The 19,878-nt window shown below is 38.7% G+C and overlaps 1 protein-coding gene across 1 annotated transcript in view; it reads right to left on the bottom strand.

Annotated features, from left to right (window-relative positions):
• Nucleotides 1-19,878, bottom strand: part of hmcn1 (hemicentin 1) — a 538,964-nt gene that overhangs the window by 112,531 nt on the left and 406,555 nt on the right. Inside the window, exons 69-72 of the mRNA XM_069942357.1 lie at nucleotides 16,863-17,059; nucleotides 5,175-5,256; nucleotides 3,521-3,657; nucleotides 2,374-2,515 (exon numbers count right to left, since the gene is read on the bottom strand). Of these exons, the coding sequence (XP_069798458.1) occupies nucleotides 2,374-2,515; nucleotides 3,521-3,657; nucleotides 5,175-5,256; nucleotides 16,863-17,059 (558 nt within the window). The remainder of the gene's footprint in view (nucleotides 1-2,373; nucleotides 2,516-3,520; nucleotides 3,658-5,174; nucleotides 5,257-16,862; nucleotides 17,060-19,878) is intronic.

Raw genomic sequence — 19,878 nt, 5'->3', positions numbered from 1 at the left:
TATTAAATACTTTCCTTTTTATAATTACTTGTATTCTAATTCTCACTTGTAGTCCTGGGACCGATGTTATCTTATTAGTTCGAAGGGGCCCAGTTAGCATTTATCGCAAGGGGGCGGGGGTGAGGGGAAGAGTGTTGGGTATAAGCCCACCCTCTGCTGGACACCATGATGTCCACGTCATGATGTTACCCTTCCATATATATATAACCCTGTGTGTCAGTAGCCATGTTAGTCAAATAGAAGTAAAGGATGAGAAACCATCATGTCTCCAAGTCTTAATTGTGTGAGTGCATGCACAACAAAAGCAGAAGAATTTATTAACAAGGGTCAATTAAAATGGCTAGTTGCTGATAAAGAGACACCATTATTGAAACATTTGCTTAATATTTGGAGTACATCAGGATATTGGTGGAGGGTCCATATCACTTAAAATGCCATTGATTAACCCTCTTTTAGTTTTTTTCAAAAGATAATTGGTTCTTGAATATATGGTACAGTAAAGGGATTGTTAATGTTGAAGATTGTTATGAAAGAGGTCAATTAATGTCATTTGAGCAATTGAGAAACAAATATGCTATACCACATTACACTCTTTTTTGTTACTTTCAGTTAAGAGCATATTTAAGAGATAAGCTAGGACCAACCATGTTTCTGTATAGTTGTACTGAGGTAGAACTTTTCATTAAGAGTGGGATTATTTTAAAAAATTCTTCTTAGATATATTCATTGTTTCAAACAGGAAGTCTTAAACTAGGATTACGTAAATCTAGACAGAGATGGGAAACAGACTTGAATATTATAATAGATCAACAAATGTGGGAAAATTTATGTAGGGATTGTATGACTAATACTATTAATGTAAGATTATTAATGTATAGATTAGTTCAATATAATTTTTTTTACATCAATTATATCTTACACCAGAGAAGTTGAATAGATTGAAATCAGATTTATCAGATCAATGTTTTAGGTGCGGTGAAGATACATTCCACGTGGTCTTGTCTGTTAGGTCTGCTTTGTTCATGAATGAGTGAGTCAAACACCAGACTGAGTCGAAATCAAGGTTCTTTGTTCTTTATTGCCGGATTGTAACACTTGCAACTAACAGTGTTAGTTGGAGAAGGCGCATTCTCCCATTATCAGTAAATGGTGTTTTTTATATACCTTAGGATACGTACTTAGTAAATTATCATACCATGACATTGTCCAATGAATAAACTGTTGCTGTCCCTCTCTGCTAGCCTCCTGCACATCAATTTGTCATCCCCACTCTTATCTTGAGAGTACAAGGTCACAACTGCATCTTGTTACGGCCCAGCACTGGGAGACTCCCTCTACATTCCCAGTTCATGATGTTTTTACCTAACATGTCCCAATGTGAGACCTTTTTGGATAGATTTATGTGACTTTATGAAACAAATTACAGAAATTGCTTTTCCACTAAGTCCTGATTTTTTTTTTAACTAGGAAATATTGAAGGTACAAGTCCTCAACTGAAATTTGTTAAATTAGTATTAGCAGTTACAAGAAAACATTGCAATTACTTGGAAATCTGATACATCTTTGACTATGCCAAAGTGGCATGCTGAAATTCAAAGTTGTATTCCTTTAGAAAAAACAATCACTTATTATTTAGGAAATAAATACTCTATGCTTTTACAAATTTGATGCCAGTACACTCAAATAATGGGATTGAATTTGGAGTGATATCTTTCTTATTCCTCTAGCCCTGCAAGATTCTCCTCTGTATGTTTATGTTAGGATAGATGAGTTGTACTGGACCATATCTTTCTCTGCAATGCAAAGATTTCTTTTTTTTTCTTCTCTTTTTTTTAATAAACCTATAAAGTTTTATTTTTTTCTATTTGTATTTTTTGAAGGGGTGGTAGGGTGGGAGGGAGGGTTTTTTGGGGTGGCCATTATGTTTGTAATCAATTTGTTTATTTTTTGTTCTCTGTAGTATTATAATAATTATAGTTACTCATGTTTGAAATATTAAAATATAGAAAAAAAAAATTATTTTACAATTCAGAAAATAATGCCAAATGGGTCTCAGCTTTGCAATTATGCTGGGAACCCTTTTTTGCATAATTTATCTTCAGGAATACCAAATATAAATTGGTACACAGGCCTCTAGAAGTTTACCAAAGTGCTATTTCAGCACAGCAAACTTTAAATCATGATTCTTGGACTCTTGTGACAAGGTAGTGCCATTGATTGGTGAACTAATGCTCAATTCTGTGCTTTTACTGTCCCTCTATATCTATATGGGTTGAATTTCATATTTCTATCCATCTTTCCCATGATAATCAATTGTGCTCATAATGGAAGTATTTGTAGGAAGGTGGGAAATCTCTGAATGCATCAACTTACCATTCACTGCTACAGTAAACTCTCTTGTCATTTTCCCTGCAATGTTGCTTGCCACACAGACGTATTGAGCTGCATCCCCAAGCTCAGCATTATTAATCTGAAGATATCTTCCACTGGACAGGAGACGTATACGAGGGGTAGCCTACATATTGAAACAATGAAGCATAAAATCTACACCTGTTATGTCAAGAAACACCCTAAAAGTACCAGAAGCAGCACAAGTCCTTGAAGTGACAGATGAAAGCCAGGAACTTCGGCTGCTTTAAATCCTAATTTCTGTAACAAAATGAGACAGAATTGAATTAACTGTTTCTGCTGCAGACCTCAAGTAGCATTTGGCTTTGAGGAATCCATTTATCACTTATCACATTGCTTATGGAATTTTTCTTACAGATTTGCAAATGGCACTTGTTACATTCAAATAATCACTGCACCAAAATAAAACTATATGGCATAAAAATATAATTCTGTTTTCATCTTTTATGGATCATGCACCCAAATGATATCGATAGTAAATTTGCACAAAAAGACATCAGTATTAGAATGAATTTATTTCACCTGCTGGTTAATACTATAAAAGCCTGAATGAAACCACATCCAAAATTATTTGCAGCTTTGGTTTCACAATCTAAGGTAGACTACACTGTAATAGATAAGTGCATTGAAGATCGATTAGATTTCCGGGATAGAGAAATGTATCATGGGGAAGGATTAAGCAGACTCATTTTCATGAGTTGAGAAGGATAGGAGGAGATGTCATTGAAATTTACAGAATCCTTAACCAGCATGATAGGGTTGACCCAGCTGTGTCTCCTATCCAGAGCCAGGGATCAAAGCCTCAGCATGTGATCAGTCAATCAGGGTGGGATTCAAAGAAATTTCTTCTCAGGAGAGTAATGAACCTTTGGAATTGTCTAACCAGTGAGTTGATGGTGCTCAGTATATTGAAGTCTGACATTTAATTTATTCTACACACACACACACACATATTCAAGGGATCAAGAGATCTAGAGCCAATGCAGAAAAGTGGCACAGAGGTAAAACATTCACCAGAATCTTTCAGAGGAGGGAGAAGATAAGAGAGCCAAAATGTCCCATGGCTGTTTATATTCTTCTGTTCTCAAGGCTCCAGAATTTGGCCTCTTACCTTCAGTGGCTTCCCATCCTTGAGCCAGGTTAGTGTCGGTGGTGGTACAGCATCAGATTTGCATTCCAGGATTGCCTGTCCATTCCTCAGCACTGCCAAGTCCTGTGGTCCACTTTGACCAGCAATATTTGGTGGTACTGTATCAAAAGTAGAACAGGCAATTAAAAAAAGCTAAACAATAAATTCTCCTGCACTCATAAAAATAGAATTTGCTTTTGTGAAAATATTAGGGTTACTGCATAAACTCATGCCATTTGCATAATGTTTTCACAAATGACTTTTCCAACTTGTACTGCAGAGGTCTGAGCTTGTTGTCTTCATGGAATCCAAGCTCAGGTCAAATGTGGCCACATGTAGGGTTCCGTCTCATTCCTGAGTTCTCCTGTTTAATCAAACCTTAACATCATGCAGTGGTCCAGATCACAAAGTGTGCATCATTCTATCAACACGTACAATGTATCGATCTAAATTTTAAGAGACTTGAAAAGAAACAATGCAGAGACCGAAAAAGGACAAATGTAAAAAGAGGAATCAATAAAATTGATTCTTTTCCCTCATTGAGGATATTGGGACAAGGAGTTATATGAAGAATCTCTAACTGTGAAAGGTATATCTATTATACTTGTACATCTGCTTTTGTTTTCAGCCCATTTATCAACTTTAGAAATAACCACAACCTGTTTTTAAAAAATGAATATGCTAATCACCAGCATGTTGATTTAGACTGGATGGCCATGTGCTTGATGTTCTTTCACATAACAAAGCTCTAAAGTGCCAGAGGCTGAGGGGATATCTGATAAAAGTGTATAAAATGATGAAAGGCATTGATAGGGTAGACAGAACCTCTGCCACCCCCCCCCCCCCCCCCACCGAGTAAAAATGTCAAATACCAGAGGTTAGAAGCTTAAAGGACAAGTTTTTCTTTTTTTTTGACACAGAGTATGGTAGGTACCTGAATGGGCTGCTGAAGTAATGGTGAAAGAAGGTATGACAGTAGCCTTAAGTGGCTGATAGACACATGATAATACAAGAATGGAGGTATATTGATCATGTGCACACTGACAAAGGCCAAAGGGCCTGTTCCCTGTGCTGCAATATTCTGTGTACTGAGGTAACAGTTTGACTTCCAGAAAATGGAAACGAGTTCTCAGATTTCTTCAAAGGCATAGATCAGCTGAGGGACCAGCCCACATATACAGGCAAACAATGCAGTTTCTTTATCACAAATCTGAACCTACTCAAACCATTGGGATAGCTCAGGATTCTTAATTGGAAAATCCTGATTTTTTGATATTCAAGCACACATGGCTGGACGCAATTCTATGTGCACTATTAACTTGTTGCTTTGTTGTTAGTCCAGTGAACTAGATCATTTGACCTATTCCACCAGACCAGGTGCCTGCAAAATGATGGGATATATTTGGCATGGCTCTACAAAATAAAAGCATTTTGAAATTTCCTGTGCTTGATAAACTTGCAAAGATTTAATGTCTCTGAGCTGCGTGGCCTTGATGAACTAGATCTAGTCAAATGCACAGTGAAGTTCAGTTAAAAAGCATGTGCACAAAGACAGGCAGAAAGTTATTCAGAATTTGCCGTGACTGTACCATCTATACCCTTCCCTATGGTGTACCCACTCACTCTGTTGACTTACCATGCACCCTCACCAAATACTCTCTGTCATCATCTCCTGCTGCACTGGATGCCAGACAAGTGTATCGACCCATATCTTGCACCTACCACAACAAAAAAGCAGAAATGATTTAAGATAATCTACATCAATGTTTTTATAATAGCATTTTCTCAATGATTTTTTTTTATTGCATCAAAAGCAAAAATAACTGGGGAGTGAATTTGTTGAACTGAGAATGTATTGATGTCAATAACCCTAGAATTAGTGAATTTAATTTACAAAAATTGAAAAAAGATGGAGGTACGGCCTTACTTAATTTTATATTTTATTATTGGGCTGATAATATTTGCTCTCTAACTTTGTGTATTTTTTATTCTGATAAATTGGATTGTCCATTATGGACAGATTTAGAATTGAGATCTACACAGCAGTATTCAGTGGCCTCTTTATTAGGTACCTCTCTTCCATTTAGTTTTCCAAGATCAATAGGAATATATCTACTCCAATACTCAAACATATATTGTGAATCTGGTTCCAATTTAGGATTTTTTTTTAATTTAAAAAACTTTGTTTTATCTAGTGCTATCTCTCATAATTACTTGTTTTGTCCATCAATAATTGATCATACTTTCACTATATGGAAAATCAAAGGTATTGTTTCTTTTGGAAATTTTTTAATGTTTTTTGAACAGTGTGCAAGTAAATTCGACTTACCAAATACTTTTATTTTAGATATTTACCAATTATAAATTTTTGAAATATTATTTTACTGGATTTTCCATTTGTATATTCACTAGAGTGAGTTGATAATAATTTTTCAATTGAATGCTTCTCAGAAAGGATTGATTGGAATTTATATATGATAATTATTAAAATTACATCCAGTACTTCATTGTAAGATTAAAAAAGCTTGGGAACTGGAAGTTGTAAATCCATTATCTGAGGATCTATTCATGAAGATTTTAAAATTTATAAAAACCTCATCTCTATGTGCCCAACATTCATTAAACCAGTTCAAAGTGGAGCATTGTGTTCACATGTCTAAAGATAAATTGGATAGTTTTTTTCTAATATTAACCCTTACTTGTGGCAGATGCAAATCTGAAATTGTTATATTGACACACATGTTTTGGTCTTGTTCATCCTTTGAAATCTATTGGAAAGAAATTTTTAATATATTTTCAACTGTATTTCAGGGAGAGCTATGACCCAATCTAATAACTGCTCTTTTTGGGGTTATTGACCCAGACAAAGGGATTTTTTCTCTACCTGTTCAACGGGTTGTGGCCTTCTCTACATTGATGGCGAGAAAAGCCATCCTATTCAAATGGAAAGACTCTGGACTTCCAACAGTGTTTCAATGGTTTTCTCATATTATGTCTTGTGTAAGCTTAGAAAAAATTAGATATCAGGTATTTGTTTCATCAGTGATATTTGAAAATACATGGCGACCTTTTATGTCTTATTTTCACATGATGCAATGTTTCTAATGTGATTAGATGTATTTACTCTTCCAGATGAGATATAGTCTTACCTTTGTTTATTGATTTACAGTTGGAACCAAAACCTACAAAATATATGTAACCCTTAGCTATACAGCTGTGTTTTGTTAGTTTTTTTCTTTTTTTTATTACAGTAAGTTAGGTGGGTCTTTTTAACATAATACTTTTGATTTTTTTTATTTTCACTCATTGCAGTGGAGGTTTGTGATAAAACCTTTTTTCAGTTATACCTCCCTCAGGACTCTGCTCAAAGTCTATGGGCCCTCTTCCCTGTGAAACAGTCAAGTTTTGGTTTCTTCCATACTTCTATCCTAAAAGCTACATGAAGAAACATAAAATATATTTATGTGACATGGGGTGAAAAGAAAACTAGGCTTTATTTAAATGTGCTGTGGCTCTCAGAATAAGAATGGCTGGAGTGTTTGAAGTTTTATCTTAATATATATACATATGTGATATTGTATTTTCAATTGGTTCCCTTTTCTTCATAGTATTGAATTTCATATAAAAACCAATAAAAGATTAAAAGAGAGAATGCATTGTTGTGATTGGTGTTAGTCTCACATTAGTATAACAATCACTAAACCAGATTCAAAAAACTTTATAACTATTTAGTGGACATGAAGAAATCTCTGTGTGCCTGACTAAATAATGGAGTAGTAGAAGATTGCATAGATTTTATAGCACTGTACCAAAGCATATCACAGTATTGTCCTTTAAAAAAATACTACAATAAACCAGTACATTAACCTCACAAAATTTACACAAGAACAAATTCATAGCATTTAATAACCAACCCTAATTAATGTGAATGGACTATTTCATTGCTCTCTTAATTTTGAACATGGTAATCAAATCTGAAAAGGGTTTATTTTAATCTATTTGGAGTAAATCATCAGAGAGAGACAGAATTTGAATCTTGGAACCAGATATCACGGTACATAGTCCATAAATGCAAGGTTTTAATGAAGATTGACATTTATGTGGGGAAAGATTTGGCATATTTCAATCAAACTACACCCATTTATAAATTACAAAGGCTTGAACACCAGTGTTGTCTGTGATAATAGACTGCAATTGGTTTGTAGGAGACTCTACAGTTTGTGGGGCTCCACTTTGGTGTACTGCAAAGCACAATGTAAAAATCACTCCATTTTTGGGACTTCAATTTGAGAAAAATATTTTGTTAAAAATCCTGACATTCTTCCATAAACTGTTCACTGTCTTTTGGCCAAGAACTGCACTCTTTGCAAACAGTACAGGGATTGAGAAAACTTGCTGCCCGGATCACAAGGTTTCCAAAGTTTAAACGCACAACTTAATCTTTGAATCACTATCCGCAGCCTGGGGACAGCACGGGGTAGGGAACTGGGTACTTTCTTTCAGGTCCTTTTCAATTGAAGGTTGTGGGAGTGAATATACCTGGGGAATGATGTGCTGGGAAATTGCCAGGGGAAGAGCAGCAAGGAACCTGATAAGTCTAGTTCAGGAGAGGGGGAGAGAGAGAAAATAGAGAAATAGGGTGGGTAAATGCTGTGGTTGGTGACAGAGAATGAACATGGTGGGAGATGACAGAACTTGTTGGGTCTCAGACCTATCTCTCTGTTAATATCTAACTCTCCTTCATTTTATCCTCCCTCTCCAACCTTACTTGAATCTCATCCTCCCTAATCTTTCCTCTTTCATGCAGATTCCTGCTGCTTCTCAGATGGAAGTCCTACCTTGAATCTCACAAGGTATGCCTCATCAATTAAAACCACTCTAGCCATTGGGGAAAGTTGAGTTCCCAACATCGGCAAGTTTGGTGGGGTAAGGTTCCAGATGGGATAGGGCAGTCATTCTCAACCTTTTTTTCAGTTAAACCTCCCTCAGGACTCTGCTCAAAGTCTATGGGCCCTCTTCCCTGTGAAACAGTCAAGTTTTGGTTTCTTCCACTCTTCTATCCTAACAGCTACATGAAGAAACATAAAATATATTTATGTGACATGAGGTGAAAAGAAAACTAGGCTTTATTTAAATGTGCTGTGGCTCTCAGAATAAGAATGGCTGGAGTAGGCAGAGTGACAGAAGGAGCAGGCTCAACATCAGCGCACAGGAAAGAGATCTATTTGATGGTAGATATGTAGGAGGGACAGTGGCAGATTAACAACCATCCAGATTGCTAGGCTGAACTTTAGTAAGGCTCCCCAGCCCCACCCTTCATTGAATAGAATGAAGTGACATCTTATATTAGGGGTCTCCAAAGTGGACAATATTGATCCCTGAGGGTTGATGGGACTATACAATTCCAGGGGGTCAAAGGGGGGGGATCGATAAACTTCAGGGTGGAGGGAGTCAATTGAACCTTTGAGGTCAAAAGAATTGTAGAGCTCAAGGTCTCCACTCCTGCCCAGGAGCCCAAGGTCCCCATTTAGGGTCAAAAAATGCCAAGGGGTGAAAGGGGTGGTCGATAAGCGCTGGGGACTGATTGAACTTTTGGGGGTCAAAAGAATTGTGGAGCCTGAGGTCTCCACTCCTGCCAGGAGGCCCACATCCCCGCTCCTGCCAGGCCCCTAGAATTAAGCCTACTTAGCCTAATGGTTAATCCACTACTGGGGAGGGAGAGACTGCCTGTTATCTGATTCAGGGTTATTGTGGAGAATAGAGGGGTAATATGACTCCAGCTAATACTGTTTGTTCATACACAAACATTGGGAAGATATATGTGTATGAATAACACCAGTATATGAAGTTCAAGTTGAATTATAATTTGACGATACATATACCATAAGACATAGGAGCAGAAATAGGCTATTCAGCCCTTTGAGTCTGCCCCGTCAGTTAATCATGAGCTGATCCATTTTCCAACAGCCCCACTGCCTGGGTTTCTTCCCAAAACCTTTGATTCCCTGGATAATCAAGAATATATCAATCTCTGCCTTAAATATACCCAATGATTTGGCCTCCAAAACTGCATGTGGCAACAAGTTTGACTCTGGCTGAAGCAATTCCTTGCATCTCTACCCATCAATCCTGAATTTGCACCCTCTTGTCCGAGACTCTCCAACCATGGCAAACAATGTTTCAATTCTTCTAAATTCCAACAAGAAAAGGCCAAGAGCTATCAAATACACCTCATACGATAATCCTTTCCTTCCCCAAATCATTCTTGTGAACCTCCTCTGAACCTTCTCCAACATCAGCACACCCTATTTTTCTAACAAGGAGCCCAAACCTACTCACAATACTCAAAATGAGGTGTCGCCAGTGCTTTATAAAGACTCAACATCGCATCCCTGCTCTTGTACTCTATTCCTCTTGAAATGAATGCCAGCATTGCATTTGCCTTTTTCACCACCAACCCAATTTGCAAGTTTACCTTCAGGCTATCTTGCACAAGGACTCGCATGTTCCTTTGCTTCTAGGTATTTTCAATTTTCTCCCCATTTAGGAAGTGCATGACCATACATACACTTTCCGACATTGGATTTCATTTACCACTTCTCTGTCCATTTCTCCTAATCTAGTCCTTCTGCAGCCTCTTGTTTCCTCAACACTTCTTGCTCCTCCACCTGCCTTTGTATCATCTGCAAACTTGACCACAAGATCATTCATTTCACAATCTAAATTATTAATATACAACATAGAAAGAAGCAACCCCAAAAATGACCCCTGTGGAACACCACTAACAACTGGCAGCCAACCAGAATATAATCCTTGTATTCCAACTCTCTGCTTCCTGCCAATAAGCCAATGCTCCTCCCACGCTAGTATTTTTCTTGTTACACCATGGGCTCTTATCTTGTTAAGTAGCTTCATGCACAGCGCCTTGCCAAAGGCCTCCTGAAAATCCAAATACCCAACATCCATTATATCTCCTTTATCTAGCCTACTTCTTCAAAGAACTCCAATAGGTTTGAGAAGCAAGATTTTCTCTTAAGGAAACCAAGCAGGCTTTGGCCTATCTTGTCATGTGCCTCCAAGTACTCTGTAACCTTATTCTTGACAATGGACTCCAACTGCTGACATTAGGCTAACCATTATATAATTTCCTATCTGCTGCTGCCTCCCTTCTTGAATAGTGACATCCCTATTTTCCAGTCCTCTGGGACCATAGCAGAATCTATTGATTCCTGAAATATCATTATCAATGCATCCATATTTTGACCACTAATACTTTCAGAACCCAAGGGTGCAACCATCTGGTCCAGGAGACTTACCCACCCTTAGACCATTCAGCTTTCTGAGCACATTACCCCTTTAAATAGTAATTGCGCTCACTTCCCTTCCCTGATACCCTTTGACATCTGGCGCAAAACTAATGAATTCCACGGTGAAGACGGATGCAACATATTCATTTACTTCCTCAGCCATCTCCTTGTCTCCCATTATTCAAGATTCATTTTACTACCTTAGTAATAAAACAGTGTCGCATTACATGAAATTTATTTTTGCCTGCTGCAAGGTAGACTGGCAGGAATTGCCTAAGTACATCTTACAGTCAGATAGAGAGAAGGAAGCAAATGAGAGCCCCCAGAGTCACCAAGTGTCTGTAGATTCCCTCCAGTGCTTCTGCAGTCCCTGCAGCCACACAGAGTCCAGTCCAAACTATTGGAGATCCATGCTCCAGATCTGAAACTCCGACATGGTCAAGAACCTTTCAGTGCCCTCGGAACCTCCCCAGTTCCGATACCTGGTACCCCTCCAGCCCATTTGAGCCAGTCTCCAGCAGCCCACAGCTTCCGTGGGTTCCTCACCTCGAGTCTCCATCTTCCCGCCTCCGGTGCCCTGCTCTAGTCCTCCGCTTCCCCGGAGTCTGCAACCCCTCCTGGCTGCTGATGATTACTAGGCACCGCCATCTTGGGCGTAGACCCACGGTTGTGGGATTTCAACTAAAACGACCGTCTGCTCCCCCAACGGGCTGTTCAAAGCCTATGCAGAGTCATCTTGTCACATTAATTCTCGAGCTATATTTTCTAGTGGTTCAATATTTATTCTCTCATCTCCTTATATACTTGAAGAAGTTTTTCATATCCCCCGTGATATTATTTGCTAGCCGACATTCATACTTCATTTTTCCCTCCTTATGAGTTGTTACCTTCTGCAAGTTTTTAAAACCTTCCCACTAATTTTTGTTTCCTTGTTTACATTGGCTTTGACATCCCTATTTAGCCACATTTTTCCATTTGAATTTTGCTCATTTTTGGTATGTATTTATCCTGCAGCTTCCCTATTTCTTGCAGAAACTTCATTTATTGCTGCTCTGCCACCTTCCTTACCAGTGTCCCCTTCCAATCTACTATGGCCAGTTCCTCTTTCATTCCACTGTAATTACCTTTACTCCATGAATTACTGACACTTCTGACTTTAGTTTCTCCTTGTTATATCTCCTCTTTATTTTTGAATATTTTTCCCCATACAGGTAATTAATAAATCATTACACAATAAGTATTCAAACTATAAAGTTTTAATTCATTACATGATGGTTGTAAACCCTCCCCTTCCCTCCCTCTCCCAACCCCTCAGCCCCCTCCTCCTCTTAAAGAATTATATATATATATTTATATATAGTATAAAAAGGTAAGAAGAAAGAAATAGAAAGAAATAATATAGCATCTTGGATTGCCCGGAGCATTGCCCCTCAGCACACTGGAATTCAACAGATTTTATAAGAACATTTTCATTTTTAGGAAGAAGGTTAACACAGGATTTAGAGGCGGGAAGAACATTTCTACATATTTATACCCAAAATATGTGTATACAGGGTCCAAATTAAAAAACAAATAGGGTATTTATTTCACAAATCATATTTAATTTTCTCTAAAGGGATATAGCTTTGTATTTCTGCATATCTATATACAAGTCTGATTTCCAAGTCACTGCCATACATTTCCTCGCCACGGCCAATGCTATTTTACAAATTTCATTTGATATGTTGACAATTTTAGTTTGGGTCTTGTCCTTTCTAAGATTCCAAATAGAAATAAATCTGGGTTTAATGGAAATAGTATACCTGTAATTTTTTCTAAAAATTTTTGTAAGTCCACCCAGAAAGGTTTTACCATAGGACATGACCAAGTTGAATGCAAAAAAGTGCGTATCTCTTCACCACCCCAAAAGCATTGATCTGATATATCTGATTTCATTCTATTCAGTTTATGTGATGTTAAATATAACTGATGTAAAAAAATTATATTGAACTAATCTATATCTTACATTTAGTGTTAGTCATGTTATCGTGACAAAGATCTAACCATCTTTGCTCATCAACTCCCATTTCTGTCTGGATTTATGCACTCTTTGTTGGAATAAAAGATATATAAGTGTTACTAGATATTTCATATTTATTCCTCTACTGTTCAAATGACATTAATTTACCTTGCTCATTCCTTGTTATATCTCAAAATGAACTCAGTCATATTGTGATCACTACCCCCTAGTGATTACTTTAAGCTCTCAAATCATCTCTGGTGCATTACACCACACCCAATCCAGTACAGCCAATCCCCTAGAGCTCTAACTGCTCTAAAAAGCCATCTCATAGCCCATTGTACAAATTTTCTCCCTTGAGATTCAGTCTCAACCTACTTTTCCTAGTCTACTTGCATGTTAAAGTTCCCCATGACTACCAAAACATTTCCTTTCTGACATGCCTTTTCTGTTTGCTATTTTTTGTCCACATCCCAGCTACTGTTTGAAGGTCTGTATGTAACTGCCAAAATAGCTTTTTACAATTTCATTTATTTACTCAACCCACAATAATTCTCTATTTTCTGATTCTCTCTCACCTCTTTTGAATGAGTAAATGTTATTCCTTACCAACAGAGCCACTCCAACCCCTCTGCTTACAAGCCTATCGTTTTGATATATTTTGCATTCTGAGACATCTAGCTCCCAATGATATCATCTCCATGATGGCCACAACATCATAATTGCAAATCTGTAGCTCTACTACAAAGTTGTCCACTTTATTTCTTATGCTGCAAGCATTTAAGTACAAAACCTTGTCCTTGTTGTGTTGCAACACATTCCAATAGCTCCAATTTTGCTATATCTACTTGGATTTCCACATGCTGTGTGTGGAGGAAATATGACCTCCCAGCCTGTCTAAAAATGTGCATTGCAGGTGGTCACATGTCCTCCCCTGTCTGAAACCTATTCAGAAGTCACATCATCTGTCAATCAATGTTGGACTCCGGCCACCCATTAGTGCACACCTTGCCACTGGCTAACTTAAATTACCTTGGGTCATTATTGGCTTGAAGCACAGATTAGGACTGTATATAACACCAACACACAGCACATTCTTTCTCTCTGGCTCGTGGTCCAAGCCCTGGACATCGCTGGAAGTGTCGGAGGTAAGGTGTGCACTGGAATTAAGTTGAGCCATAGTATTGCAATAGATTAATACTTGCAGAGAGCCACAGCCCCTTTAATACAGGGAACTGTGTAAAAGTCCCTGTTTGTAGTGTGTGTAGTCAAGTGTGTGAGCATGTCAAGTATAAGTATTGTTGGAGTCCAACCTAGGTCCAAATGTTGCTTAAGTGAAATAGTAATTAGTACCACTTAACATTCTCCCTATTTGTTTCCCATGTGTTAATTAAAGTTATGTGTGGTTGTAACACTTGTGACCAGACTTGTCTCTCTGTGAAGCCTCTGAACCTGATACTCTTCCCCAACACGGCACCACACAAACTCCCTACCAGCTGTCTCCACTTGTGCGCCAACTGCCTCTTCTTCTGCCTCTTTACTTTTGTTCACACCCCCTCCCCTGCAAATCTAGTTTAAACCCACCAACCATTCCCCCCCCCAACAACAGCATTAGCAAACCTCCATGCCAGGATATTGGTTCCCCTTCAGTTCACATGCACCTATCTCACTTGTATAGGTCATTCCCTTCCCAGAAAAGGTTCCAATGATCCAAGAACTTGAAATACTACCCCCTGCATCATCTCTTCAGACACTCATTTGTCTGCACGATCTTCGTGCTCTGATCTTCCCTAGCACTTACACCAGAAGAAATCCTGAGACTACCACCTTGAAGGTCCTGCTCTTCAACCTCTTTCCTAACTCCCTAAACTTACTTTGCACAACCTCGACCCTACTCTGCTAATATCATTGGTACCAACATGTACCACGGCCTCTGGCTGCTCACTCTCCCCTTTAAGAATATTCTGCACCCATTTCTGGACCCAAGCACACTATCCTGGTGTCTCTTTTGGGGCAGCAGAAGATCCACTCTATTCTGACTATCGAGTCCCCTATGACTATGGCTATACTTGACTTCACCGTACAAAGCAGCATCTCTCTGGACCAAGGTGCATACAGAAAATCACACAATACACCGTACATAATGAAAACATAAATAATAGAAATACATATATGCAAAAATTTGGGATGATTTACATGGTTACAGGATACTGTTCATAAATCTCACAGCCCACAGAAAGAAGCTATTACCTAACTTGGCAGTTCTTATTTTTATGCTCCTTCTTAATTAAACTGGATTAGAGATACTGTGTGCTGCATGGAGGGGGTCTTCCACAAATCCTTGAGCCTTATTTAGGCAATGCGTCCATTAATAGAGGAAAGGGAGACCCCAGTAAGTAATGCATATAATTGCATCTCCATTTTGGCCTGTGAAATTATTTTTTTATGAAAACACTGGATCTTAAGAACTTAAAGGCAGAGTTACGGATTTGTCAGCTCTATTTTCATAACCATATAACTGGTAATATCATCTCTTTGTGAACATGGAAGCTTTTGATGGCAACTTATTTAATTTGAGTGATGTTGATCGTTTAACTCATTCATTCCTTTTGTATGCCAGGTAGTGTAAACACTCTCCCCTTCCTGAATCTCTGACTCCATCTCAGGAGACAAGCTTTCCACTGACATATACTACAATCCCACTCACTCCCACAACTACCTTGACGACACTTCCTCACACCCTGCCCCCTACAAGGATTCTATCCCCTTCTCTCAATTTCTCCTTCCCCGCCACATCTGTTCCCAAGATGAGGTCTTAAAGTCTAGATCTTCCAAAATGTCTGCCTTCTTCCACAAATGTGGCTTCCCCTCCAGCACGATCAACTTAGCCCTCACCTCATCTCCTTCATTTTCCACTCATCTGCCCTGGCCCCCCCCTGCCCCCAGATGCAACATACAGTCCCCCTTATCATCACTTACCACCTCACCAGTCTCCACATCCAACACATTATCGTCCAGAAATTTCCAGCACTTGTAACAGGATCCCACGATCAGTCAGATCTTTCCCTCTCTGCTTTCCAAAAGGGACCACTCCCTCTGTGACTCCTTTGTGCACTCATCCCTCCCCACCAACCTCCCCCCACCAGGGACCTTACCTTATGGTTGTAGGAGATGCAACATGTGCCTACACCTCCCCCCTCACCATGGTCCAGGGCCCCTAACAGGCCTTTCAAGTGATGCAACAATTCACTTGGGTATCTGTAGAACTAATTTACTGCATCCAATGCTCCCTTTGTGGCCTTCTCCAAATCGGGCACAGATTGGGAGATTGCTTTGCTGAGCACATTTGCTCTGTCCGCAACAGTGACAGAAACCTCCCAATAGCCAACCATTTCTGTTTTGTATCACAGTCTCACATTCACCTGTCTCTCCATGGACTTGTGTACTATCCCAGCAAGACCACCCGCTAATTGGAGGCACAACATCTGATTTTCTGTCTGGTCACTCTCCAACCAATGGCATTAACGTCGACTTTTCCAGATTCTGCGACCCGCTCTCCTCTTCCCCCTCTCTCCTTCCCTTCCCCTTTCCAGTTCTCCTCCCTCCCTTACCCTCTCCCTTCATCTAGCCATCCTTTCTCCCCCTGATCACTGCTGTCCCCTCCCTTCCTTCTCCACCTATCACCTCCTGCCTTTGCGAACAAACCTTTCCCTCCTTACTCTTTTGCTCAGATGCCTACCAATATATTTCCATACCTTGATGAAGGGCTCAAGCCTGAAACTTCAGTTTTGTATTTTCACCTTTGCTGTATAAAGAATACTGTCTGACCTGCTGAGTTTCTCCAGCATTGTGTATTTTTACTTCAACCATGGTGTCTACAGATTTTTGTGTTTTATTATTGTATAAATGGCATTGTCTACAATAAAATATAATAGCAGCACTTGTCCCCATAATCATGAAGAGAGGTGGAGATGTTATATACAGTTTGAGTCCATTTGAATTGGGGCTTACACTGTACCTGAGCATTCTTGATTCTCAACACCTCACCACCATGAAGAACATGAATGGCGTCTGTCTGAGGAAGTGGCCGTCCGTCCTTAATCCAAGTCAGTTTAGGAGCTGGGATACCAGTGGCCACACAGTGAAGTTCTAAGGGATTGTTCAAAACCACAGAGGATTCCTCTGCAAAATCAGAGCCATTGATACGAGGTGGATCTGCAATATGTCAAAAACTAACACTTAGACTTTTCTTTCAAGTTCTGCACAAGAGATCCAAAAGGTAAACACATGGGAAATAAGCTTCCTAACAAATAAAATAAGGTTTAAAAAAAACACAATAAAAATAAGTAATAAGTTTTTGATTCAGAAGTCATTTCACTCTATAGGCCAATTATTTTCATATGTTGCATTACTTCTGTCACTCCCTTGAGGCTGGTGCTAGTGCCAAAATATACCATTGGCTGCACTGCCAATAAATGTAGCTGTGAACTCTGGATAAAGAGATTGTTCTTGTCAAACAGGTTTCTGAAGTCCCTTTCCCAAGAGAATGGCTGTCAACTGCCCACAGTCAGTCAGGACTTTGCTACCAGTGCTTTCCTTCCTTTTTTAAAAAAAATTAAAAAAAAAATTTTCACACTATGAACATCTTAATCAAAATACACACAAACATTTCCCTCGTGAATATACACAGTGTCATTTTCTCCCCTTTCCCCCCCTCCCTTCCCTCACTCCTTCCCACTCCTCTCCAAACACACTAAACATTCAACATATACAATACAATAAACCCATTAAACAATGTCATCACACAATGAAAATAAACAAGAAAATTGTGTCATCTACTTTTACACACTGGGTCAGTTCATTTTGTCTTCTTCTCATTATATCATTTTAGGGGGTGGAGGTCCACGGTAGGCCCTCTCTGTTGTGTTCCATGTACGGTTCCCAAATTTATTCAAATAATGTGACTTGGGGGCATGGCAAGATGGCATAAGGATCAGACGTGCCTTCCAGTCCTTTCCTGACTCTATCTTATTGTTTTGTCTAGAAATGCCCGTTAAAATTCTTTAAAAGTTTAGATAATTTCAGTGCTGTTAATTTAACTTATGATGGTACAATTGGTGGAAAAAGAGCAAAAAAAAACGACAACAGATCATCAAAAAACTACATTTTCCAAAAGTTCAAGTTTTGGAGCCAACCTACAGGAAAGACACCGGGACTCAGCATGAAATGGATCCCAGGAGAGAGGTACAGTGTTCGGATGTAGAGCTCTATGTTACATCGGTAGAGCCCCCTAAAGAGGGCGCCAAACAGCCTTTAGAACAAAGAGTTACTCAAAGGCATTTGTCAGCTGTAGAGGTGGTGCTGCAAACTGCATCTCTTGAGATACAAGAACCTATACATCTTGATGTACTGGGAGAATTTAATACATTATGGACTGGGGAAAACCCTGGCCAGCGTCCTCCAGTCATTGCTGGAGAGGCTGTCGCTGGAGTTTCCACACGCAGTCATACTACAAGGAAGGCAACCAGAATGAAGGAAGGAATAGAAGATCCTTTGGAGAAGAAGCAGGAATTTGTTGAGCCAAAATCTCTTCCAAATGAAAAGATTTTTGTGAATCTTGAATCTAAATTATCTTATACAATGCAGGTATTATTCAAGATTATGACTGAACTTGGTACTAGGTTTAATACTTTGGTGAAAATACATTCTCAACAGATGGCTGAGTTTGGAGCTTTTAAGCTTGAAGTGAGAGATAAATTTAATTCGTGTAAAGAAGATATAGACGAAATACGGGATCAAGTTTTTGATGTGACCAAAATGGTCGAAGACTTACAAACTCAAAATAAAAATTTGGTGAAAAAGATTGATTATTTGGAAAACCAATCCAGACGGAATGATATAAAGATTATTGGTTTGCCGGAAGGTATGGAGGGACCAGACCCAAGAAAATTTTTTACTGAATGGATTCCGCAGGTGTTGGGTCAAGAACATTTCCCGGAAGGTATAATACTGGAACGTGCTCACAGAGCCTTGCTTAGAAGACCTATTTCAGGTCAAAGTCCAAGACCTGTTTTGGTTCATTGCTTGAATTATTACGACAGAGAAATAATTTTACGAGTGGCTATTAGAAATGCACAACAGAGAAAATCACCCTTGATGATTCAAAATAATCGAGTTTTCTTCTATGCGGATTTGAGTCAAGAAGTTATGTTCCAACGACGGGAATTCAATCCTGCTAAAGAGTTGTTGTGGAAGAAAAGTTATAAGGCAACCTTTAGATATCCAGCTGTTTTGAAGGTTTTTCAAGATGGTTGCCAACCAAAGTTCTTTGATTCTCCAAAGGAAGCTATAGCATTTGCTCAAGAGCTGCCAATTACTCAGTTTCAACAGAGACATAGTCCGCCGCGATCTCTAAGGAGACAAGAGATGGAAGAAAAGAGCCGTGCTCCAAGAAGAAATGGTTGTAATGGTGACTTGGCAGTTGGAGCTGATTAAAAGAAGAGTTGTCCTTTTTTTTTTCTAATTTTTTTTAAAAAAAAGGGATATTAAATAATGATGTTAGTTTAAGATGAAGTGAGAGTTGGGGGAAAGAATTGGATGGGCACTATTTCCTGAAAGCCATCTGCTACGTGTGAGTTATCTCACACCCATTTTTTTTGGGAGTTACCGCATTGCATGGTTTAGACGGGAGGGGGTATTTTTAACCTCCTACACGTTTTTTTTTTCCTTTTTTTTGTATTATTAGATTAAAGAGTGAAGGGGTTTTTTTTTGTTTAAATATTTTTTAAAAAGCATAAGAAAGTATTTGATTGTTTAAAAAACTAAAAATTGATGTGTTTTTTTTGTAAAGTTTATTCAGTAGATAAGGAATATCTGAAATTTAAATGTGAATGGGATGGATAAGTTTTTTTTAATATATTTTTTCTTTAACTTTAAGGTGAAAGGAGTGGTAATTCTGGTGTATATTATTTTGCTATTTTAGTTATAGAACGAAGGGAATAATGGTGAAAGTTATAAATTGAATTGTACAATTT

This window comes from Narcine bancroftii, chromosome 5 (assembly GCF_036971445.1).
Source record: "Narcine bancroftii isolate sNarBan1 chromosome 5, sNarBan1.hap1, whole genome shotgun sequence".
NCBI classification, from domain to species: domain Eukaryota; kingdom Metazoa; phylum Chordata; class Chondrichthyes; order Torpediniformes; family Narcinidae; genus Narcine; species Narcine bancroftii.
The sequence above is the reverse complement of the archived record's forward strand: the minus strand, read 5'-3'. Positions and strand labels throughout refer to the sequence as shown.